Consider the following 15,859-nt stretch of genomic DNA (forward strand, 5'->3'; position numbering starts at 1 on the left):
TGTGTGTGTCAAATCTCCATCTGCCTCCCACTTATAAGGGCCCACCCACCCTGATAATCCAGGATAGTCTCATTTTAAGATCTTTAATTTAATCACATCTGCAAAGTCCTTTTTTTTCTCTGTATAAAGTAACATTCACAGGTTCCAGGGATTGAGGGGTTATTATTCAGCCTGCTTTAGCTACCATCCCCATCCAATCCCATTCTCTCCTGCAGGGCTAACTCAAATTACCTTTTCACCGGCCTTGTGGTTACTTGACATCTAGAGATACTTAACAACAACCAGGAACTGACCAGGGAGCGACAGGCCTCTGCATCTACTTGGTGCCTCAGGAAAAGAGCCCCTGGAGTGGGCCTGGATTCGGAACTGTCCAAGTCTTTTCTGACTGTGGCAGTGTCTCCTCTCACTCAAACATCTTACCACGCTTATGCCTGGTACTAATGACAATGACAGAAAGCCACCATTTGAAGGCTCCCCAGGTGCCAGGCTCTATCCAGGTGGGATAGTCTGCTTATACCTCTCCCCTGCTCTGTAGGGTTTTGGGAGCTGAGACTGGTTCATCTCTCTCCACCCCTCATGGTGCCTGGCCATGTGTCTTACCCAAGAAAGACTGTGTTCTTTCATTCATCAAATATTTCTTCATGACCCTATAGGACAGAGTAGAACTGCCCCAGAGGGTTTCCAAAGCTGTAATCTTAAGGGAAGCAGACTGCCACATCCTTCTTCCCGGGAACAGCTGGTGGGTTTGATCCCGCCCACGTTTCAGCTAGCAGCCCAAGGCTTTAACCACTGCACCACCAGGCCTCTTTTTTCACCTCTTACTAAAAAAAAAAAACCAGGTTTTATTTTAGGCAGAGAACAAAACTCCTGCCCAAGTGGAGCTTACATTTTGGTGAGGTGGGCAGGTATAGGGAGGAGAGCCCTGGAATTAGATTTGTTAAAAAAAAATTTGGGGGGGCTGCATTTAGTTATATATCACTTATGCCCCCCAAAATGGGGCCACTCCTAGGCACTCAAGTGGGTTCGTGGGTCAGTCGTGCTAGGTGGGGCACTGCAGCCAAGAGCTGTCCAGCTGTGTGACCTTGGGACATGCACTGCACCTCTCTGAGCCTCACTTTCCTCATCCATCAAATAGCGGAATCACAGTGATTCCGGCCTCCCAGGGCTGAGAGGGTACGGTGGGACAGTGGGAGGGAGAGAGCTAGGTCCCCAGCAGGGACAGACGGGAGGGCGGAGGGAGCCCGGTGCCGCTAGCCCAAGGCGAGCGCGGGCACGGGGATTTCCTCGAAGGTTACATAAGGCCGCCTAGGGTGGAGGCAGCGGAGAGGGAGCGCGCGCCCATCGAGGGGGAAAGGGGCGTGGGGAGGCGGCCGGCACAGCCGGGATCCCCAGGGCGAGTGCGCTGCCGCTGCCCGACGTGGGGCGCAGCGCGCGGGAGCGCAGGGCGCGGCGGAGTCAGGTTTCAGAGCCCGGGTGACTCAGGGCGCGAGCCGGGAGCCGGCACCCTTCTCGCCGCCGCCGCGGAGTGCCGTCTTTGTTCCCTGCAGAAAGGGCGAGCGCGGCGGCCAGGCTCAGCGCCCCCTCATCCTTCACTGAGCTCGGCGCCTCAGCTGCCGCCTGGCTCCGCTCCCTGCGCGCCTTCAGGGACTCCGCAGACCTGCGAGATGGCGCCAAGGTAGGATCCGCTTCCCCGCACCCCGGGCCACTCCACTCTCCCGTCCGCCTCACCTTCTCTTCCTTGGCCACTTCTTGCAGGAAGAACGGGCAGTGCTGGCGCCTGCTCTTGCTGCTCTTGGTCTCCGCGCTTCTCTCCGCTATCACTCAGACCCGTGCCGCGACAGGTAAGCGACCCGGCTTAGGGGGGTGGCACCGGCTGCTTGTCCTCCCGGGGAAGTTCCTTTTAGCTGCGGGCGCGGCTGCGGTGCGCGCCTCATTCCTGGACATAAAAGGGAGTGCTTGCCACTCCGTGCGCACTGGCGGTTCTGCTGGCCACATCCCCGGGCCAGTACCGGCGTTTGAGCCACGAATGGGGGTCCCAGGGCTACCGGAGCGATGGAACGCTATCCGGGCACCCAGGGTCGGGGTGTCTGAGTTGGCGCGGCCCCGCCAGTCTTGGGCAGAAAGGGAGTTGAGAAGTGCAGTGACAGCGCCGGCTGCTCCGCAGAGACAGCTCCAGCCCACGCAGATTCTGCGCTCATATCGTACGCACTGGCTGGCAGGTTCGGGGTAACAGCAGATCTGCTGCATGTCCCATACACGGGTGCGGAAGCATGGCCACCAGTAGGGACACCTGGCCCCTTTGCCGGGCAAAAAATAACGGGACCGGATTACTCCGAAGCCTTACTTAGCGCAGTTACCTAGGGGATGACATCCGTCGTGAGTAGTGACACCATGGGTGATGGGAAGAGGTGTGGGCTGGGAGGCTGGGTATCCGGGTCCCTTCTGCTCCCCGGGCCTCAGTTTTCCCACCAGGTCCCAGAGGTGGTTGGATAAATAGTGGGGTCTGAGTTAAAATGGGTCTAGGTTAAGATGTAAGGCTGCCTGAGTTCGAATTGTGGGTAAGTTGGGTGACCTTCTCAAGGGATACCACCTCTCTGTGCCTCAGTTTCCTTATCTAAATAGGTGGAATGATCAGATTACACTACCCCCTAGGGGTGCTGTGAAGATTAAAGGAGAGATTAGAAATAAAGTGTTTTCCGTTCTCCTGGCACATGGCACAAAATAAGTGATAGAAATGGCAGCTTGATCCTTGCAACACCTGTGGGTTAGAAAGCAATGCAGGCATTTTTTACAGAAGAGAGCAGTGGCGTAGGAAGTGGCCATCCAAGAGCCAGAGCAGAACTCAGGTCTCTCTGCTCCAGTCCCTGCTTGGAGCCCTCCCCCATGCAGTTTTGCACACAATCCACACAATCACCTCTGACCCCCTTTTGGATTTAGGACATTAGTACACTGACTCAACAGAAGAAGGGTGTGGGGAGACCAGGAACCATGGCGTCTGGTCCCCCGAAGGAAACAGGATAGAGTGGGCAGCCTTGCTTAACTCTTTGTGGGCCTGAGGAAACCTGAACGCTCAGACCATTTTTTTCTCGGAAGAAAGACCAAAAAACGATGACAGCTTTTCCTGCCTGAGCGTGCAGCCTGGCATTTCTTGCAGATCAAAGGGCAGCTGAAATAGTTTTGGCTTCTTAGCACCATGGCCCACGTTGAACATGGCAATCTTGCATGTGATATCAGGCATCACCAACTCAGCGGCAGAGGGCAGCTTTGGGTGTCCCCTCCCTGAAGAGGACCAGGATTCTGGGGAATGAAACTTTGGTGTTTCTTCCCTGTCCCCCTGCTTTTGTGGGCTGGACCCCTCAATGTCAGGTCAGCACTGTTATTGCTAACACAGAGGATGCCCTGTTCTTCATCTATAAAGTAAAACGGGAGGACCAGGAAACCCTCAGGAGCTGAGGAGGGCCCACAGGAGGGCCGTTTGTATCTGACAGGTACTCAGTGCCCCACTGGGAATCTGAAGACAGCCTTCCTAGAAATACGAAATACCCTCCTACAACCCAGATTTTGCATGAGTTTAATGTGGCTAACACTTATCAAAAGCTTCACATGTGCCAGGCAGAGATCTGAACACATTCGGATTTCACTCATCCAGTCCTCACTGTAACCGAGGAACTGGGGTGTGGGGACCGTTATCTCTGTATTTTAGATGAGGAGACTGAGACCCAAATTCACACGCCTTGTAAGTGGCCAGGGTAGGATTTGAACCAGATAGTCTGACTCCGGAGTACTTGCTCTTAACAGTTGTATTACTCAGTTAGAGGAGCTTCACAGACAGAAGGCTTGAGAGAGGCTCAGGGGCCCCACATTCCCCAGTGAGCCGCATAATCGCAGTGTCACAATCATAACACAAGCCCTTTGCATCTGCATGGCATTGTACCGTCTACACAACACAGCACTTGCCCTCCACCCAGACACTGGATCCACCACCCAATAGCGCTGAGAAGTAAGTTGGGCTCCATCTTACAGAAGAGGCTCAGAGAGGGGATATGACTTGCTCGAGGCCACACAAACGTAACTGGGTAGATCCATGACAGCCATGCCCCATCAGCAGACGCTGACACTGGTGCTGTTTTCCCCACAGGGCCACTGCTTGACTGAGTATAAAAAATAATAATAATAGCTAAGACTTTTTGGCACTAATATGAGCCAACAGTGTTTTAAGTGCCCTCTGTTAATGAACTCACTCAGTCTTCACAACAGCCCCATTTATTATCCCTTCTTAGAGATGAGGAAACTGAGGCATAAAGAGGTGAAGTCATTTGCCCGTGAGCAGGCAGCCTTATGTGGCAGAAGCACAATTTGAACCCAGAGTGACTGACTCAGAATCTGTGCTCTCATGCACTGTGCTGTCTGCTCAAGCAGGCTGGCCTCTGAAAGCCTGTTTGTAAGTGGTTTGTTATGAGCTTAGAATGTGCTTTTCCAAAAGCTTGGCAGTTTCTTAAAAAGTTAAACATATGTTTATCCTGTGATCCAGCTATTCCACTCCTAGGTATCTAGTCAAGAGCTAGGAAAGCAAACATCCACACGTGAGTGTGTGTGTGTGTGTGTGTGTGTGAATGTTCGTTGCAGCAGCATTCACAATAGCCAAAAGGTCCATCGGCTGGTGGATGGATAAACAAAATGTGGTCTGTCCATACGATGGACTATTGCTCAGCAAGAAAGAGGAATGAGATACTGATACATGCTACAACATGGATGAATTTTTAAACCATTATGCTAAGAAGTAAAACACAAAAGACTATATATTGTAAGATTCCACTTACATAAAATTTCTGGAAAAGGAAAAACTGCAGAGAGAGAAAACAGATTAGTGGTTGCCTGGGCCAAGGGTAGAAGCCGGGGTTGACTGCACTAGGCAGGAAGGAACTTTTTGGGGAATATTCTAAAATTGGATTGTGGTGGTGGTTGTGTAACTATGTAAATTTACTGAAACTCATCTAACTATATGCTTAAAATGGGTGAATTTGGCGGAATGTAAACTATATCTCAATAATGCTATTAAAAAACAACAAAAGGCTGTGTTTGGCTAGAACATCAGCACTCCAGGTCGGGTGGGGCTCCCTGGTGGAGCCCTTGGCCAGCCTGGTACGGAGCTGGCACACAGTAGCAATGCTGCTCAGAAAGTGCCAGCCTCATAGTGCACTGTTCTGGGAAAACTGGTCTTGGGTTTCAGCTGGAAATGCCAGGCCCACCTCTTCCTCTAGGCCTCCGACCCTACACTTCCTATCACCAGGCTGCCGCTGTGGGCCAAGTGCCAGGATCCTCAGCTAGGGGTGGCACAAGATGTAGGGTAATTTGCTGATAATGGAATGAATCTGTTGAAAAGTGGATCTTTGCAAGCTATGTGGTATCCAAAAAATAGCAAAACCACAGGCATTGAGAGAGACCTGGGTTCCATCATTGACTTCCTCTGTGAACTTAGATGAACCACTTTTCCATTCTGAGCCTCAGTTTTTTGATCCATAAAATGGGGAGGCAAGATTCACTAATCTCAATAGTCCTTCTAGTTTAAAATACTAGAAAACAAAACAAAATAGCATCTATCTAGTTTGAGGTTTAATTAGTCTATATAATTTATTTCAACAAATTCATACCTAGCACTCGCTCCAAGTCAGCCCTTGTGTTGGCTGCTGGGGGTGCAGAGAGGATTGGGGCACATCTCTGCTCTGAGGGGCTCATAGTTCGGGGGCAGAAAGACAGGGTCACAGACAATGGTAATGCAAATTTTCTCGAACTCTTCCGATCTGATATCCAGCATGTCTTAATGTGCAGCCTACCCCACGTTCCCATACCACTCTGCTTGAAAAGACCCTTGACACTGGGGTGTCCCCCGCAAGGCCCCTCATGCCCCTAGTGGGTTGGGACTGAGCTGGATGACAGCATCGCCCCTTTCTTTCCCCGGTGAAGCTTCAGTATCATTGGAATACCTCCAACATATTTGGGTTACAAAGAGCCCACTTACCGCTGTCTGTTTTTTTACATCTTATAGTTAGTAATATATACTGCATGCAGTGTTGCAGTGTGTAGTTTGCTGATGTTATCCTTCTCAGATGCTCACTCGAAGATGTTCAAAGATTGGATTTATAAAGATACCGACGATAATAGGTAATAATAACGAAAACTTAAAAAAAAAAAAAGAGGTATTCAACTTATATCAGAACTGATTTACACCGGAAGTCAGAACAGAACCCTGTCGTAAATCGGAGACTACCTGTACTAAGTTTAATTTTACTTATTTTGAACTTCGTACATGTAGTATGTATTCTTTTGTATGACTTCTTTCTCCAAATGTTAAATTTTGGAGATTCATCCATGCTGTTGCATATGGCTGTCATTAGTTTGTTTTCATTGCTGTATAATGTTCCACTGTATGAACATACCATATGTCATTTATCCTTTTTTCCCTGACAGTGTTTGGGTTGTTTCCATTTTTGTCTAATAGAACAGTGTGGCTCTGAACCGTCTTGCCTGTGTCTCTCCATGCGCATGTGCACGCATTTCTGTAGGTTCTAGCAGTGGAGGGCTGGGCCATAGGGGATGCAGATCTTCCCAGTGAGTAGACAGTGCCAGCGTGTCTTCCACTGTGCCTGGACCAGTGTACCTAGCCTCCAGCCTGATAGGAGAGTCCCATTTCTTCACATGCTTGAAAGCACTGGTTTCGTCACTGGGATTAATTCCACCCTTTCTGATGGGTGCCTGCTTAGAATCTTACTGTTGCCTTCATTTGCATTTCATGATTATTAATTAAGTTGATCGCCTTTTCACGTTTATTGGCCATTCGGTTATCCTAATTTACTTTTTAAAAATATGAATCAAACTAGGAGTACATAGCAAGGTACATATAAATTTTTGTATGAGAGACTGACTTGATTTGTAAACTTTCACCTAAAAAAAAAAAAAATGAACCAAGTTCAGGCTTTCCCTCTAATAATGTCATTCTTGCTCGCTGGCAGTCTGATGTGCTCTCCTGAGCGAGGGAGGAGCAAGTAGAGTCACGTCTGAGATTTTGCATCACTGGCATCCTGCCTTACCTGCGCCCCTGCCTGTAATGAGCTACGGTTGCTCACATACCATTAGGGGCTGTGATGAACAAAAATGATGGTGGTGTTTGAATTCCTGGCTAATGTTTTGGTTTTATCGACAGTTGGGAATGCCTTGGGGCAGCATCATGTCACACTTGTGGGTTTCACAGCGTAGTGAAGGCTGAAGCCTCCTGCCACACTGAACCACTCACAGCTCTCCAAGTAGATTTAGAATTTTACAGCCTTGCACGTAGGTCCCTGGATGGTGAAATGATTTGTACTCATCTATTAGCCTAAAGGTTTGTGGTTTGAACCCACAGAGGCATCACAGAAGAAAGACCTGGCAATATGCTTCCATAAAGATTATGTCCAAGAAAACCCTATGGAGCAGTTCTACTCTGTAACACAAGGGGTTGCCATGAGTCAGAATCGAGTTGATGGCAGCAGGTTTTGGCTTTGCATAAAGTGTGCACTGGAAACTCTGGTGGCATAGTGGTTTAGAGCTATGTCTGCTAACTGAAAGGTTGGCAGTTTGAATCCACCAGGTGTTCCTTGGAAACCCTCTGAGGCAGTTCTACTCTGTCCTATAGGACTTGACAGCAATGGGTTTGGTTTCTGTTTATAAGGTGTGCACTAGTCCCCTGTATAAAGTTCCCTTTCTCATCCTTCCACCTTCTCTGAGCTTAAATGCCACCTCTCCCAGATCTCTCCAGCTGTGCTCTCTTGCTGCTAAACTTCCACAGCTCTTTATCTGTCTCTCCAGGCACCAGCCACTGTCCCCCCTGTACTGTCACTGTTTATGTCTCTGTTTCCCATGGGAGCACCTTGAGGAGGGTATGGTCATGCCTCATTTGTTTCCATCTCCCCCAGGGCAGTTGTCCAGAGCTGGCCACTTGGACTTTTACCATTTTGTTATGATTATAAACAACACTGTCGGGAACATCTTTAGACAAATATCCTCTGTTTTCCTTTTGAGTTACTTCCTTCGGCTATATTCGCCCAATGGATTCTCCCAGTCAAAGAACAGAATGAGTTGGATAACTCTTATCTGCCAACCAGAAGGTCAGCCGTTCAAATCACCAGCTTCTCCTTGGAAACCCTCTGAGGCAGCTCTACTCTGTCCTATAGGGTTGCTATGAGTCAGAATTGCATCGATGGCAACGGGTTTGGCTTTTTTTTTCTTTTTTTTTGGTTTGGTTTGGTTATACATTTAGATGTATCTTTCCTAGAAACAAATTCAATCATGCCACTGCCTAGTTTAATTGCCCTTCCATTGTGCCTGGGATGGAGTCATGCTCCTTGCTGTGGAAGGCACTCTGTGGTCTGACCTTCGCCAGCCTCCCGGCCTTCACTTACACTGAACCCCCTTGACCTGGGCTCACACTGAACCACTGGCAGTTTGCTAAATGAGACATGCAGTGTCACACATCTGTGTCTTTCACAGGTCAGTGCCTTTTTGAGAATGCCTTTCTCTTCACACCCTGGCAAACCCCCACTCATCCTTTAAGATTCCATTCTGGGAAACCCTCTCTGCTGGGCCAGGCACAGTAAAACCTTCAAAAGCTGGAACCTGTAAGGCTGGAACCTGTCAGAGAAGGAAAATTAAAATATTTCGACTAAAACGAGTGGTAGAAAAGTGGTAAGACCGGACCTGTCAAAGGCAGAAAACTTTTGAGACCCAGGAAAACAAGGCAGTCCTGTTGAATTCCGGCTCTTGCAGGTTTCACTGTACATTAGGTGTCTCTCCTCGGGGCCAACACTGTGCATCATCCATCAATCAGCCACAGGGCTCCTCAGCCTATACTACAATCATTGATTACTCATTTGCCACCTGCTTCACAGAAATGTCCACGAGACAGGGACTGGACCTTGTCCAACTTTGAATTCCAGAACCTGGGGCAAAGTGGGCACTCAGCAAACTTTTTCAATGACTCAAAGAAGGTGTGAATGGATAGGTCCAGTCTGTGGTCTCTAGAGAATGGCCAACCTACAAAGTCCTCGGTGGTATGTAGGTCATCCTGTTTCTTCCACAGCCTCGCCAACCTTGGGGATGACCAAGGCAGAGTAAGCAGGGTGCCTTTGGGGCTTTAATTTTCTTTCCTTTAGTAGCTACTTAGGTGGGAATTTACATTAATATTACTCTGCTCTTGTTTCGTTGCATCTAATTCTATAAATGATTTTTTAGCTTATCCCCACCCATCTTATTCCTGATAGCTGCCATTTTTTGTCCAGAGTTGTACATTGATCTTTTCTCTTCAATCTAAATATATGAGCTTATTTTCCAGTTTTCTTTTAATGTCTACAGCTCGATCTATTTAAAATGAACTATAGATTAGAGTATAATATGAAGTCAGTTCTTTTCCAAAGTGCTATCAGTATTCCCCAAAGTACTGATTAAAATGTGAGCTATTTTCCCATCATTGTGTTGCCCTGGTTATCATATAAAGTTTTTTTAATTTAATGATTTAAATTTATTTCTAGGATCTCCATTCTGTTGTGTATGTGTTTTTAAAAATAATGCCATATGATTTTGGTGATTGTAGCTTTGTAATACGTTTTTAAATCTGGTAGGGAATGTCACCCTTGCCTCTGTAGTTAGCCACAAATTCTTCAGTATGGGTTGATTTATCATGTAATTTCCTGGTACCCATGAGATGATTGGGTGCCAGGAGTGTCTGGTGGTGGTGAGTAGGTAGGGTTTATGAAAAGGGAGGCAGTCTTACAATAAGACTCCAAATCAGCAAATTAGGCTTCAAAGTCAGGTCAGCAGATGGAAGGGTCTGAGCTACTGCTCTGGACACAGAGACCAGAGGAGCAGAGATGGGCTGGAGGTGTTGGGAAGAGTCGGGTTTGTTGACTCATCATCTTCCTCTGCTCCTCCTTAACTTGAGAGAGAAAAAATCTAGGGTTGGGGCAGTGCCGGGGAGAAGGTCCAGACCTCTTCCTGAGCAAGATCTGATGAAGACAACATGGGGCCCATGTCACCTAATGTATGCAGCCTACCCTTCATCCACATCAGAACTAAATCAACTCACTCATCCCATCCCATCCCATCTATCCAATCTTGTTGCATGCTATGGGTGACTTAAAGAACTGGTGGGGACATTAAATTGTGCTGAGGCCCCTGGTATCACTCTAAAGTGACCACAGCCCTGATTTCAGGTGTTGGGAGCCTTTTCCTGGGTTTGGGGAGCTTGGCTACATCTGGCTGGCAGGGGGAAGCCCTGCCCAAGGTCTCTGCAGTACTCACTCTTCCCATCACTGAGGGACTCAAATGGGGCTCAGCTGAAAACCCCCCCTCCCACCAGGAGGTCTGTTGTGACCCAAACTGAAGTTTTGTTGAAGCCCTCAAAACTGCTCTGTTCTGTGTTGTGATTGCTTTTATAGATATCTATTTATCTATAAATAGATAGTGGTGTAGTGGTTAGAAGTTAGGCTGCTAACCAAAAGGTCAGCAGTTTGAATCCACCAGATGCTCCTTGGAAGCCCTGTGGGGCAGTTCTGCTCTGTCCATTAGGGTCACTAGGAGTCAGAATTGACTTGACAGCAACACGTTTGTTTGTTTTATGTCCCATATTTACCGGCTTTCTACTCTCTCTGAGACCCTTTGGAGTGGGTGGTGGGGAAGCTGAAGAGCTGCACTGGACTTGCAGCTCACCCTGGAGGAACTCACAGTCCAGTAGTAGAGACAGGTGTGAAGCAGCTGGCTCAAAGGCTAGGGGGCTTGTCCTGGGCATCCTAATACAGGTGCAAGTGAGCCTCTGTGCATACCAAGCGGGGGCACCCGCATCCACCTGGAGATGGGGGAAGTGGAGGCATGCAGCCAGCTTTGAAAGAGGAAATGTATTTTTTCAATGACATTGAAAGTTTGATAATAAAAGCAATACATGTTGTTGTTAAGTGCCATCGAGTATGTTCCAACTCATAACGACCCTGCGTACAACAGAACGAAACACTTCCCCATCCTGTGCCATCCTCACAGTCGTTGCTATGTTTGAGCCCATAATTACGGCCACTGTGTCAATCCACCTCATTAAGGGTCTTCTTTTTTGCTGACCCTTTGCTTTACCAAGCATGATGTCTTTCTCCCAGGACAGGTCCTTCCTGGTAACAAGATCAAAGTAAGTGAGACGAAGTCTCGCCATCCTTGCTTCTAAGGAGCATACTGGCTGTACTTCTTTCAGGACACACTTGTTCGTTCTTCTGGCAGTCCATGGTATATTCAATATTCTTAGCCAACACCACAATTCAAAGGCAACAATAATACACAGTCATTGTAAAAGTTGAGGAAAAAAAAGGAGTTTAAAAAGATCACGTATTAATGCTTCAAAGGTCAGCGGAGCAAGGGCGGGGATTTGGGGACTATGGCTTAAGGGGACTTCTAAGTCAATTGGCAAAATAATTCTGTTATGAAAACATTCTGCATCCCACTTTGAAATGTGGCATCTGGGGTCTTAAATGCTAACAAGCGGCCATCTAAGATGCATCAATTGGTCTCAACCCACCTGGATCAAAGGAGAATGAAGAACACCAAGGTCACACGATAACTATGAGCCCAAGAGACAGAAAAGGCCACATGAACCAGAGACTTACATCATCCTGAGACCACAAGAACTAGATGGTGCCCGGCCACAACCGATGACTGCCCTGACAGGGAGCACAACAGAGAACCCCTGAGGGAGCAGGAGATCAGTGGGATGCAGACCCCAAATTCTCATAAAAAGACCAGACTTAATGGTCTGACTGAGACTAGAGGAATCCCGGCGGTCATGGTCCCCAAACCTTCTGTTGGCCCAGGACAGGAATCATTCCCGAAGACAACTCATCAGACATGGATTGGACTGGACAATGGGTAGGAGAGAGATGATGATGAAGAGTGAGCTACTTGTATCAGGTGGACACTTGAGACTGTGTTGGCATCTCCTGTCTGGAGGGGAGATAGGAGGGTAGAGAGGGTTAGAAACTGGCAAAATTGTCATGAAAGGAGAGACTGGAAGGGCTGACTCATTAGGGGGAGAGTAAGTGGGAGTATGGAGTAAGGTGTATATAAACTTGTATGTGACAGACTGACTTGATTTGTAAAAGTTCACTTAAAGCTCAATAAAAATTATTAAAAAAAAAAAAAAAGATCACATATTATCTCAGGATCCAAAGATAAACCCCAATAACATTTGTCTGGCTATCTTTCAAGTTTATTTTTCCATGTCTAAATATGCAAACATGCATTGATGTCAAGTTGATTTCGACTCATAGCAACCCTAGAGGACAGAGTAGAACTGCCTCGTAGGGTTCCCAAGGCTGGAATCTTTACAGAAGCAGACTGCCACATTTTTTTCCCGTGGAGCAGCTGGTTCGTTCAAACCTCTAACCTTTGGGTTACAATCTGAGCACTTAACCACTGAGCAACCAGGGCAAATACGTTATAATATGAATAGATCATTCTGTACTTTGTATTTTGTTGACTGCTTTGTTCCCTGAACAATCACCTAGACACTTCGTCTGGAACACTGAATATTCTTCTCTAACACCCTTTGTCATTGAAATAGTATTTCATTGTGAGGGCGTCCCACAGTTATTTAACTCGTCCCCTTTTAGGCCTCTAGGCTGTTTCTGATTGTTCACTCTTATAAACACTACTGTGATGACCATATTCTTGTGTTTAACGATACCTGCTCTTATTTCTTAGGCACAGATTCCTAAGACTGAAATTCTGGGTCAAGTGCATGCTCATTTCTAAGGCTTTGATTGCATCCTTTAGAAAGGTAATAGCAATTTATGCTCCCAACAACAACGTATAAGAATGCTTAGCTCACCCTGCCTGTATCCACTTCTGCTATTTCTGTAATCAGGAAGGAGAACATGACAACAGCTAAGAGAACAGTGGAAACCCTGGTGGTGTAGTGGCTAAGAGCTATGGCTGCTAATCAAAAGGTTAGCAGTTTGAATCCACGAGCCGCTCCTTGGAAACCCTGTAGAGCAGTTCTACTCTGTCCTGTAGGGTCCCTATGACTTGGAATTGACTCAATGGCAAAGGGTTTGGTTTTTTGGTTAAGGGAACAGTACCAACTTTACTGCTCCAGGTGTGGCCTTCATCTAATAGAGCCTGGGATTCTTCCCTCTCCCTCTCCCTCCATTAATTCATCCATATGCATATGCCTTGTGGTAAGGGGTACAGGATTCTTCAGGAAATTAGAATGTGAGTCTCAGGTCACAAGGACCTTGGGCATAATGCACTTGGGTGGTTCTCAACCCTGGCTACGCCTTAGAATCACCTGGGGGATTGGAAGGCAACCTGATGCCCAGTCCTTCTGCTCTTCTGGGATTCTTTGTCAATTTGGGGCGAAGTCTAGCCACTGGTGGGTTTTAAAAGCACCTTCTGCAGCCAGGGTTGAAAACAACCAATCCAGTCCAATGGCTTCTTTTCAAGGTGGTGATCCTGAGTCCCAAAGAGGGAAAGTACCTATCCACGGTCACAAAACAGGCGAGTGTCAGAGCTGGCACTGAAACCCAGAGAACATCCCAGGGTGTAGCTCATGGCCGTGAGCTCTGGAACCCAGGATCCTGGATTCAAATCTCAGCTCTGCTACTTCCCGTTGGATGGCCTGAGGCCTTATCTTTTTTATGTATAAAATAGTACAATAATTCTTACTGTAAGAAGTTATGAGATAAGCATTGGGGCTGTGTGTTCCTTGGGGGCAAGAACCCAGCTTTATTTGTCCATGTTTCCCTAGCATCTGACATGGCACCAGAAGGATACAATGAGCGTTTGAATACGTTAATGAATGAATCATTGAAAGCCGAAGGCTGTGGAGATCTGAATGAAAACCCAGCATTATGAACCTGTAACCACAGCAAAGTCTATGTGTCCCTTCAGCCCTCCTGGAAGACCACCCTGCAGCCACCCACTGTCAATGGCTGGTGGAGGGATGGGAGTAGGGGTGAGAGCAGGGACTGGATGTGACAGATACATAGGGGATAGAACACATTTCCTGAGAGAAAAATTAAGGTATGCTTTCTGGTGCTGGAAAGTTATAACCTATTCCACGTAGTGGAGCAGAGGTGCAGAGAGTCTAAAAGCTGATAACAAACTGAACCTAAATTTCAAGAAAGTCACACAGAACTCCATCTGAAATTGGGTAAGCTGCTGTTTCTCCCTTTTTAGCCACACAGTCTTTGTGGCTGGCTAGCCCTATCTTTAATATGGAGCCAAGGGAGGGAAAGAGCCTAGCTCGAAGTCACACTGCAAGTTGGCAGCAGAGCTGGGCCTAGAACTGGGTATTCTGACTCTCGGGCCCGTGCTCTGGTGCTTAGAAAGCTTGACACAGACCGGAGAAAGTACCAAGATATGGTATATGTGCTAAAAATTATATAGTACTCTCTATGTACCAGACACTGTTTTAATTATCCAGGATATCTGTATCTATATCTGGCAGTCTCTGGGTGGTACAAAGAGTTAAGGCACTTGGGCTGCTAACTGAAAGTTTGGGAGGGTTGGGTCCACCTAGAGATGCCTGGAATCTACTTCTGAAAAATCAGCCATTGAAAACCCTATGGAACACAGTTCTACTCTGACACACGTGGGGTTGCCATGAGTTCGAGTCAACTCAGTGGCAACTGGTTATATCTATATTCACATCCACATTCGTATTTATTTCTATTATGTGTGTGTGTTTAGTATATTTAATTCTCACAACAGCCCTATGAAATAAATGAAGAGGCTCCATTACAGTTTGGCAACAGTATACAGATCTGTTTCCTGGCCTCCATTCTCTCCACTCTACAGCCCATCCCCACACTGCAGTCACAGGACTCTTCTAGCTTCTTGCTCCTCAGAGTGTGGTCTGTGGACCAGCCGCATCAGCATCACATGGGAGCTTGGTAGAAATACAGAATCTCTGGCCTCGCCCCAGACCCAATAAACCAGAATCTGCATTTTAACAAGATTAAAGCTAGAGCAGCACTCTCTGATGACATCATCCCCTGCTTGAAACCCACAATAAACACTCGAGTTAGACAGAGTAATTGACCCCCAAAGATGTCCACAACTTAATCCCTGGGACCTATGGGTATGTTATGGTACATGGCGATGGGGAATTAGGTTGCAGATGGAAATACGTTGATAATCAGATGGCCTTAATATAGAGAGATTATTCCGGGTTATCTAGGTGAACCCAATGTAATCACAAGGGTCCTTAAAAGTGGAAGAGGGAGGCAGAAGAGAAGGTTGAGAGATGTGATATGAGAAGAACTTGACCAGCCTTTGCTGGCTTTGAAGATGGAGGAAAGGGGCCCTAAGCCAAGGACTGCAGGCAGCCTCTAGAAACTGGAAAAGGGAAGGATGCATATTTTCCCTAGAGTCTTCAGAAAGGAGCACAGCCTGTTGACCTTGATTTTATCCCAGTAAGACCTGTGTTGGACTTATAACCTTTCTAACTATAAGATAATAGATTGTGTTGCTTTAAACCACTAAGTTTGTGGTAATTTGTTGCAGCAGCAATAGAAAACTAATACAACACCCTACTCCCCAGTGTGGCATTCAAGGCCCTCTGATATCCTACCAATGTGCTATTCTGGCCTTATCTCCCAGACTGTGCCTCCCCACATCCTGACCACAAAACACGCAGAGATTCCAGAGTGGCCGGAATGTGTGCTCCACACATTCCACTGAGGGCCAGGACTTGGACTGTTCCCGTTGGTACCCCCAGCATCTAGTACTGTGCCCGGCCCTTGGCAGGTACCCAGGCAATACTTGTTGAATGAATAACCCAGTGGAATCTGGC

General features: G+C 47.2%; 1 protein-coding gene across 2 annotated transcripts in view; it reads left to right on the forward strand.

Annotated features, from left to right (window-relative positions):
• Positions 1–1,221: 1,221 nt before the first annotated feature.
• COL15A1 (collagen type XV alpha 1 chain) overlaps positions 1,222–15,859 on the forward strand; it is a 120,836-nt gene continuing 106,198 nt past the window's right edge. For both annotated transcript variants that reach the window (XR_007518617.1, XM_049895496.1), the window contains exons 1-2: positions 1,222–1,675; positions 1,756–1,841. Coding sequence is in view for 1 of the 2 variants with exons in the window: in XM_049895496.1 (XP_049751453.1) it covers positions 1,665–1,675; positions 1,756–1,841 (97 nt within the window). In the remaining variant the exon portion in view is untranslated. The remainder of the gene's footprint in view (positions 1,676–1,755; positions 1,842–15,859) is intronic.

This window comes from Elephas maximus, chromosome 9 (assembly GCF_024166365.1).
Source record: "Elephas maximus indicus isolate mEleMax1 chromosome 9, mEleMax1 primary haplotype, whole genome shotgun sequence".
In the NCBI taxonomy this organism is placed as follows: domain Eukaryota; kingdom Metazoa; phylum Chordata; class Mammalia; order Proboscidea; family Elephantidae; genus Elephas; species Elephas maximus.